This window comes from Sinocyclocheilus grahami, unplaced genomic scaffold (assembly GCF_001515645.1).
Source record: "Sinocyclocheilus grahami isolate Dianchi unplaced genomic scaffold, SAMN03320097.WGS_v1.1 scaffold1287.1, whole genome shotgun sequence".
NCBI lineage: Eukaryota > Metazoa > Chordata > Actinopteri > Cypriniformes > Cyprinidae > Sinocyclocheilus > Sinocyclocheilus grahami.
Genome location: NW_015506466.1, coordinates 190878 through 201153, shown reverse-complemented (window position 1 = coordinate 201153; position 10276 = coordinate 190878). Strand labels below are relative to the sequence as shown.

The 10276-nt window shown below is 36.1% G+C and overlaps 1 protein-coding gene across 1 annotated transcript in view; it reads left to right on the top strand.

Annotated features, from left to right (window-relative positions):
• The window catches only part of LOC107568855 (very-long-chain (3R)-3-hydroxyacyl-CoA dehydratase 1-like), a 114082-nt gene that overhangs the window by 6869 nt on the left and 96937 nt on the right, over positions 1–10276 (top strand). The window contains exons 6-8 of the mRNA XM_016254847.1: positions 4921–4939; positions 5037–5125; positions 5252–5373. Of these exons, the coding sequence (XP_016110333.1) occupies positions 4921–4939; positions 5037–5125; positions 5252–5373 (230 nt within the window). The remainder of the gene's footprint in view (positions 1–4920; positions 4940–5036; positions 5126–5251; positions 5374–10276) is intronic.

The following is a 10276-nucleotide window of genomic DNA, read 5'->3' as shown; positions in this document are numbered from 1 at the left end:
TTCTTCATTATGTCTAAACGTATAATAAATAAATTCAGACGAGCAGTTTGCTGTTTTCTGCCTTTATTGAACATTACACTGCATTTGGTCCGTTTTGCAACATGATTCAATTAAAATCACAGCGCTATACATACATGCAAGTTGGAGACCTTTTACCACATATGGCTGCATCCAGATATTATTTAATAACCCCTGAAGTAATTCATCCAGTAGCTTTTCTCTCCGTGACAAGAAAAGCAGACCACTGTTGTTAGCAGTTAGCACTAAACATTAGTCGGGGAGGGGCTCTGGGAGGAGCTGAGTTAATTTAGCCTCATGTCACACAACAGCACATTCGACTAGGAGCAGGTACAATTCAGATATCTTAAAATATAATTGTGACTAGTCGAAACTGAATGAGAGATATCTCTAATTACCTTTGCATATGTGTGACGCCCTATTGAAGATATCTATGATGTCATTACAGATATCTTAAATGGAGTTTTGACTAGTCATAAAGTATTTAGAGATATCTCTAATCCGATTTCTTACTAGTGCAATTACGGCTTGCCATATTGACGCGCTGTTAGATTTTTGGAGAGATGCACGTCAGGCTACGGCGTAATGGGCGTATGCCTGTGCATCTATGCCAGCAGTGGCGAACTCCGGTCCTGAAGAGCCACGACTTTCCCACTTATTATTATAATAATTATATACACATTTTCATGTTATCTTTATTTTACGGCATGTATTTGTGAAAATGATTAGGCAGCCGCAGCACACACCACAGAATAACGCTGCGCATTTCAAGGCACTTCAGTGGACCTTAAAGTTACCTGTTTTGTCAATGTTAAAAAAACTTTTTAATATATCAAAAGTACAACAGGCTTTTACTTTTACTCAAGTCTTTATTACTTTATTAAAATGAAGCAAAACAAAACGACAAATGTTCACTTTCCCAAGCTGTCTCATATAGGCTTGTTGTAAGCTGTCTCTTGCTCAATTAGGTAACAGAAAATGTCGGGAAACGACACCTCTGGCCATTCCGTTGGATCATTTGTCCAGTCACAGATACCGTACGGACAGTCCGACCAAATACGGCTCAGTTTTTATGCGTATGTTGCTCTGTCGAGCGGTAGAAATGATTTTATGTAGGCCATTCTGAGTCAAAACCATGCTTTTCCAATGAGGGGGAAAGGACTGTTTTCCCCCACGCCGACTCCGCCCATACAGCTATGACGCGATACTGATCAAGTCTATTATGATTACGTGAAGTCTAGACTAGTGCGCTTGTGCATTTAGAGTGCATTCTTTCACTGCTTGATTCAGTCTATTAAAATACATTTACAATGATCACAAAATTCAAGATATGCGAGCAGAAAATTTATATTTATACCACTTCATGTAGTTAATCATTTTCACATGAAGTGTCATTTTTTTTCTCCAAAAATTACCATGATTACAAATGTGATATTGATTTTTACAACAGTTCAATAAACTAGAAGTTAATTAAGAGACTTAACGTTTTAGACACCATATTGCCTCTTTTTGCACTATTTCGACAACAAAAATAATTCCAAACACAGCTACAGCACCGTTTTGCGTCTCTGAGCAACATGACGGTGTTTCGTTCCTTAATAAATCAACCGTTTAAATGATTCAGTTCAATCGCAATGACTCACATATTAACAGTGACTTGCTGCCACCTACTGGTGGTTTTAATTTCACATTTAAAGTACCTTTTTATTATTTAAATAATTTCAAATATCAGTATTCAACGTTTTATGTTTAATATATCAAAACATTATTTATGCATTTGTAAAAATAGGCCTTTGTAAAGGTAAATAAAAATATGCAGATTTAAGTATGTAAAAGCTGATAGAACACTGAAAATATTGCTTCAGAATAAATTGTTTACACCACCAAAAATCTCAGTGATGCAGTGCTTTTGTGGGGATATTTTGCATGGAATATTGTCTGCTGATATGAAAAGTTCACTGTATATCGTAGTAATAAAATTTATATTTTGTTTTCTTTTTACGTTAAACATTAAATATTACATAAATATATGTACTGTGTATTTCCATTACAGGTTTAGGTCTTGAATTTCATATAAGGTGGTATTAAAAAGGTCTTAAGAAGTCTTAAATATAACTTGTTTATGTCTGTAGAAACCCTGTGTTTATTTATTTAGTTAGTTATCTTATAAATATTGTGCCTCACTCTGCATGTTAACATCATGTTTTATTTAGGTGAATTCCAAACTGCATTTTTGCGCACTTGCAAGAAGGTGACACTACTTTCAAAGCAAAAGTGAGCAACCGAATCCTTTCAGAAAGGGATTTTGGCATTTATGATCACATGATCCTGAGTGGTGCATCCTCATAGTTCACTTTGAAAACTGAGGTGATTTATTTATATACAGTGGGTACGGAAAGTATTCAGACCCCCTTTTTCACTCTTTGTTATATTGCAGCCATTTGCTAAAATAATTTAAGTAAATTTTTTCCCTCAATGTACACACAGCACCCCATATTGACAGAAAAACACAGAATTGTTGACATTTTTGCAGATTTATTAAAAAAGAAAAACTGAAATATCACATGGTCCTAAGTATTCAGACCCTTTGCTGTGACACTCATATATTTAACTCAGGTGCTGTCCATTTCTTCTGATCATCCTTGAGATGGTTCTACACCTTCATTTGAGTCCAGCTGTGAGACTCAGAGAAGAGCCTTGGTGAGAGAGGTAAAGAAGAACCCAAAGATCACTGTGGCTGAGCTCCAGAGATGCAGTCGGGAGATGGGAGAAAGTTGTAGAAAGTCAACCATCACTCCAGCCCTCCACCAGTCGGGGCTTTAGGGCAGAGTGGCCCGACGGAAGCCTCTCCTCAGTGCAAGACACATGAAAGCCCGCATGGAGGACTCCAAGATGGTGAGAAATAAGATTCTCTGGTCTGATGAGAACTTTTTGGCCTAAATTCTAAGCGGTATGTGTGGAGAAAACCAGCCACTGCTCATCACCTGTCCAATACAGTCCCAACAGTGAAGCATGGTGGTGGCAGCATCATGCTGTGGGGGTGTTTTTCAGCTGCAGGGACAGGACGACTGGTTGCAATCGAGGGAAAGATGAATGCGGCCAAGCACAGGGATATCCTGGACGAAAACCTTCTCCAGAGTGCTCAGGACCTCAGACTGGGCCGAAGGTTTACCTTCCAACAAGACAATGACCCTAAGCACACAGCTAAAATAACGAAGGAGTGGCTTCACAACAACTCTGTGACTGTTCTTGAATGACCCAGCCAGAGCCCTGACTTAAACCCAATTGAGCATCTCTGGAGAGACCTAAAAATGGCTGTCCACCAACGTTTACCATCCAACCTGACAGAACTGGAGAGGATCTGCAAGGAGGAATGGCAGAGGATCCCCAAATCCAGGTGTGAAAAACTTGTTGCATATTTCCCAAAAAGACTCATGGCTGTATTAGATCAAAAGGATGCTTCTACTAAATACTGAGCAAAGGGTCTGAATACTTAGGACCATGTGATATTTCAGTTTTTCTTTTTTAATAAATCTGCAAAAATGTCAACAATTCTGTGTTTTTCTGTCAATATGGGGTGCTGTGTGTACATTAATGAGGAAAAAATGGCAAATAGCTGCAATATAACAAAGAGTGAAAAATTTAAGGGGGTCTGAATACTTTCCGTACCCACTGTATATATATATATATATATATATATACTGTATATATCAACCTGGGATTTAAACTAATTTAAAACCAATGAGAAATATTGTGTTTTTATTCATATATGTATTTACCAAGTGCCACACGTGACCCACATACATTCAAATAAATATGAATTAAACACAGAGATTTTACACTTGTTTATTTGTTTTAGTTTTTTTTCTACAGCAGTCTAAACAGCTATAAACACATATTTGGTTGCTCAAGATGACATTCAAATGAAACAATGTTAGATCCAGCCTCAACTATGTCAGGAATGTTAGATCCAGCCATGCTGAATCTTTCTCTTTGTCAGAATGTAAGCTTGATAGCCAAAATAATCAACACTTTGTTACCTACCAAAAGGTAGAGTCAGGGAAAGAGAAGGGAAAGAGAAGCATGCAGGAAATGCAGTAATGGTAAAAAGTTACATTCTTTTAAATTATTATTATTACTTATTTATTTTTATAATCTTAGTATCCTTCTAAAGTTTAGATCCTTCAAAAATAAAGATGCAGTAGCAAATGGCTTTGTGTGGGTTATTGTAAATAGCCATATTTGAGTTTTAAATAAATGAAGCAGTGTGTATGAACACTCAATTCACTAAATTGTTTTTCAAGTAAATTGCCTATCCAGTGGTTTGTGCAGTGCCACTAGTTCACTGCAGTAAATGTAAGTGTTATGTTAAGTCTGAACATTAGATGGTGCTTGTCATTTAAACATTGTAAGCTTACCTCTAAATCAGCCTAGTCAGATATAGAAGTAGACATAGAAGACAAACTGTTGTTTACTTCCAGTTGTACTGTTAGTGTGTTCTAAACCTATGGAATAAGGTTATCTCCATACCATACATGTCTTTTCTGAGCCGGACATTGAATATTATAAATGCCTGCTGGTGATGTAGTATTGTCTGTGTTTTTGTTGCTTTTCACTCTCAGAATAATACTTTGTATAAATGAGGAACTGTTACCTGGAAGCAATATTATGAGGCAACTTACCCACAAATTGGCTAAAATATGGTGACTGAAATGTTTTCAATGATATTTAATAATTTATGGGACTGGGTAAAAAGACATGAAGCATCAAAATGGGTTCACTGGATAGTTGTGTCTTTTAGCATGCTTGCACCTGTGTTCTTAATCTATCTTCATTTTTTTCCTCTTGCGTTTATTATTTTTCTGAAGGAAATGTTCTTAGCTCCTTCTGTTTTTATTTCAGGTTGGACACTGTGCTATTGGTATGTACTGCATTTTTAAGTGTTATATAAGTATTTAATTCCAGATAAATACAGAGAAATACAGAGATTTCCAGGTGTTATTTTTGGTGTTTTAAAGGAATTGTGCGGACATCTGTAATTGTGACGGGGGTCCAAGTATGTTCTCGGATATTCATGGTTTGGTTTATTACAAACAGCATCAGACAGGTCAGTGTGCATAATATAGACATTAATTATGGAATTATGGAAATTATTCACTGTTAACCTGTGTACAATCTCTAAATTGGCTTTTACATTTTACTATTTTTCCTTTCATTTGAAACATATGCTAAGATTCAGAACGAGGAGAGTGTGATCTTGTTCGTAGTAGTTTGGACGATTACAGAGATCACTCGTTACTCTTTCTACACTTTCAACTTGCTCAATCATCTGCCATACTTCATCAAGTGGGCCAGGTACAAATGTGGCATGTCACTAAATTTCCCAACAGAATAATCTGCATGGCTTGGGTTCACTGGATTCACTCTGCATGGTGTTATTTCAAGATGTCTTATTTTAGCTCTTGTGGCAGAAATGATCTCAGAACCATAAAATGATTTTACTGAGCAAAAACTGTTTATTTATGTATTTATTTATTTAGCCTGTGTGACCTTTTTTTTTAAAAACTACAAAGGACATGTATTCAGTGTTTTTGGGGTGACATTAAGTTATTTCCACAAATTCAGGTGTGGTAACCCCTTTACACACAAGGTGAACACCCTTTGTGATGTGATTTTCTGCTTTGCATTGTGTTCTTTATCACATCAGTAGCACATAATTCAGTGTTTTCAGTGTCGCAGAGTGGCTTGTTTTGTAGTACGTTTCTCCACACAAACCCCATCTCTTTGAAAACGCAACACATACCAGCCATTTTCCAGCAAAATAATAGTCCTATGATTTACACATCCATAAATATCAGTAATGTAATTTAACTGTTTTCTGTAAAATTAGTATTAGTAGTTGTATTGCTAAATACTCAATGTTTTATTTGACAGTACAGCAAATATTTCACTGCTGCTGTAATTGGTGAACCCTGCTGAGAAAAAAAACAGCATATGCTGGTTAGGTTTGTTTTGAAGCATGGCTACTGGTTTGAGCTGGTTTAAGCTGGTCATGTGCTGGTCCTAAGCAACTAGCTCCTGCTTAGGACCAGCACATGACCAGCTTAAACCAGATCATTTAACGCTTAAACCTTCAAAACATACCTAACCAGCATATGCTGTTTTTTTTTCAACAGGGAAATGAATTAATAAACACGTTTCCCCCTTTTTTTCTAATTTATCTTTATTTGCTTATGTATCTTCAATCGTTACTATCTATTAATTCTGTTTGTTTGCAGATTTTGTTTATACACAGATGAATAGGGTCCTCATCTAATCAGAGTCTATTCCTTGACATTTATGTATAAGCAAAGTGTGAGTCTGAGGTCCACAACTTAGAACCTTCAGAATCTCATGTGAATCCCTCTGCAGTGTAAATGTTTAGATTAGACTCATTTGAAATGAGCAAGTTCTGTGCAGAACTGATAACTGGTGATCACAACAAGGTGCATGGTGGTTAAAAATGCTGTCCAACTTGCAGTCATGTAAAGATGACTTTTGCCAAAATAGACTTGCAAGACAGGGGTGTCCAAACATGTTAACTGTCCTGCAAGTTTAGCTTGAACCCTAATTAAATACATCTAACTTTATACAATCTAACATGAACCAGCTAATCAGGGTATTCAGACTCATTAGAAACTTCTAGGCAAGTGTGTTGGAGCTAATACCTGCAGGACATTTGCCCCCCAGGAGCAGGATTGGAAACATTTAAAGTGAAGTGACCCACTCGGAATTAGTGCTATGCATTTATCCCATCCAAAGTGGACACACACACAGCAGTGGGCAGCCATTTTTTGCTGCAGCGACCAGGGAGCATTTGGGGGTTCGGTGCCTTGCTCAAGGGCACCTCAGTCATGGAATTGAAGGGGGGAGAGAGCGCTGTACATTCACTCCCCCCACCCACAATCCCTGCTGGTACGAGACTTGAACCCGCAACCTTTGGGTTAAGAGTCCGACTCTCTAACCATTAGGCCACGACTTCCCACATACTGGGAAATTACACACAATATGGCATAACATTTGAAAGTATAACGACTGAATGTCTATGAAACTTCAATCAATAAAGCATTTTTTTATGAGTCAAGGAAAATGTCAAGGAATTTGACTTATGAGGCACTATATAAAATCGAAGACTGTTAAAGTATACGCGTTAACTTATATTTAAGTTTTAATGTTGTTTATCCTCTGCTTGAAGAGGGGGGTGATGGGGTCTGTTAAACACTCAATAACATTCTCAATTGAAAAACACCTCAGAATGCCTGTCTTTTCGTGCTGCCTGCAGATTACCCTAATTATCATAATAAGCATGCATACTATTTTTGTCACAGTTGACTTCACTGGATTTCAGCACTCATAGTTCTATTTGTATTTTAATTGGGTTGTACTTCGAAAGTGGTGCATCAAGATATCCTACAGTATATGCTAAGTGCTTATGAAAAGTTCTCACTGAATTTCCAACAAGTCACATGATGCTAGGGTTGCCAACTTCAGAAAATGAAAATAATGGACAACTGTGATTCTTTATAGGAAAATAAAGGAACAGAATAAGACCCGCTTAAAATATTTGTTCTGTACCACATAGAGTATGTAATTTCCGTGTCTGCAGTTAAGTATGTGTATAAAAGGTTCTCAGAAATAATCACATTTGTTTTGCTTAATCTATGTACAATTATTCTAAAAATAAAGTTTAATGTCATACAAAAAATGCCACGTATGTTATACACAAAGCATCAGCCACGTATGTTATACAAAAAATAAGACTCGAACTCACAATCTTTGGGTTACAAGTCCATCGCTCTATCCATTAGGCCACGACTGCCCCCATACTGGGAAATTACATGCAATATGGTATAAAATTTGAAAGTATAACAGCTGAATGTCTATGAAACTTCAATCAATAAAGCATTTTTTAAAAATAATGACATTTAAAATTTTGAACTAAAATGTAGCCTATGAATTCATGAGAACTTGGAGTGTGTGGGCTGCTTTTGGTGCTTGAATTTGTTCTTCAATATTAATGTGGTCCAGGTTTAGGAGTATGCTAGAAGTTACAATTTTAAAAATGTGTAATTTTGTTTCTCTATTTAACAACATCAACTTACCATACTGAAAGACGTCTTCCTTCAGATAGATTGCATGTTTTCTTGCCTAGCTGGATGTTGTACTTATGATCAATAATCGCGTTCTTTGCATTCACCCAAACTGATTTGGCAAAATCAAAACACGGATGGTGAAGGGGATTGCCATTAGTGCTCGCCCCGCTCGCTGTGAAGCGGGAGTGACCAGGGTGGCAGAGGACTCTGCAAGGTCTTAAAGCCTTCCTTAAGTGGCTATGTTCGCAATTCAAACAATGATTTGTGCAAAAAGAATGATTAATTTGTTATTTGAATATTCTAGATCAGTGGTCACCAACCTTTTTAGGCCCAAGATTCCTGACCTCGGCCTTTATGAAAGACAAGATCTATCTATTGAAGAATTGATAGAAAAATAATCCGTGTATCATTCGATCATTAGTTTTTTATTTAATATTGAAAGTAGAAAAATTAGAAAACGGCTCCTTTTTCGTTTTTTCGTTTTTTCCCGAAAAACGAAAATTCAGCTTAAATTTTCGTTTTTTGTTCATGGGTGGAAAAATGTATAAACCGCTTGAATATTCTATTTCTACACGTGGGCGGGAATTAAACGCCCCTTTCTGCTGATTGGTCAGCCAAAGATCAAACCGTGCCATCATCAGTTCTTCTGCAGTATCAGGCAGCAGAATAATGTGAAATCCCATTACAGCACTGATAATATACGCAGACTTTTAAATGTTATTAATTTGTTCAAAATGAAGGGCACCCTGCACTTGTTCTCTCCCTTGATGCTGAAAAAGCTTTTGACAGAGCTGAGTGGGACTTTATGTTTGCCACTTTTGAAAATGTTCATTTTGGTTATTTTTCCTAACCGACAGCCGACGCTCGTTAACCGATTATTAACCTTTAACATAACAAGATTATGTTAAATTAGAATTAAATTAAATTTGAATAGATAGGTGGCTGTGACCCATGAAAATAGCAGAAATTGTTACATTTGCATGCACATAAAGCAACATAAACATGGTCACATCACGCACCTGCAGTGCTTCTGCGAACAGAGAAAAACATAAAAAAAGCAATATACATATAAAGGAATACGGCCTATATGCAAAATATATGTTTCTTAAATAATGAATAAATTAACAAAATTTAAAATTTAAAAAAACTCTGCAGCAAGTAGTAGCCTATATGCAGAGTTTTGGTTCAGTTTTGTGATGCGCTCTACAAACAACTTCAACTTCCTGTTTGTTTTCTTATATTTTACAAAAGCACAATGTTTTGTTTGTATTGTGAATGTACACAAATAAAAGTAATATTTCAAATTGTAATAGTGGTTTCGAATGATGTCTGCCTCTTATCTATATGACAACAAAGGAGTAGCTTTTTGTAAGTTGTTTTCACATTTATAAGGCAAAAATTCAAGTGATCATGGCTCACACGCTCACACAGTTCTAAGCTTTGCTAACTTGACAACGCAGCCTGTTTATTATCATAATAAAATACAGTATATTCCAAATATATTGAAAAACCACACTGCTCAATTTATATAGTCCGTAGTACAAATCTGTGACATTCATTGTACCCACCATACCACCGTGATATTAGGCCAAGCACAATTTGTTTCACGTGGATATTGGAACGCAAGTGAAGGACAAAACCTGGTTTAGCCTACATAATAAATCATATTTTGGCATCCAAATACATGACAAATATGGAAACATTTAGATTTGTGCCGAATGAGCGAGGTTTGTGAGGCCATCATCGGTTTTTTTTTTTTTTTTCAGTTTTGCCTTAAAATTAATTTGTTTAGGCTTGTTGTTTATAAAGTTTCTGTTCTGAAATATTTTCTGTTTAAAATATTTTTAAAAAATGACTTAAATTACATTTACATTTAGTCATTTAACAGATGCTTTTATCCAAAGCGACTTACAAATGAGGACAATAAAAGCAGTCAAAACTAACAAAAGAGCAACAATATATAAGTGCAAATGACAAGTCTTGGTTAGCCTAACACAGTACACGTAGCAAGGTGTATTTATATATATATATATATATATATATATATATATTTATATACAGGTGCATCTCAATAAATTAGAATGTCGTGGAAAAGTTCATTTATTTCAGTAATTCAACTCAAATTG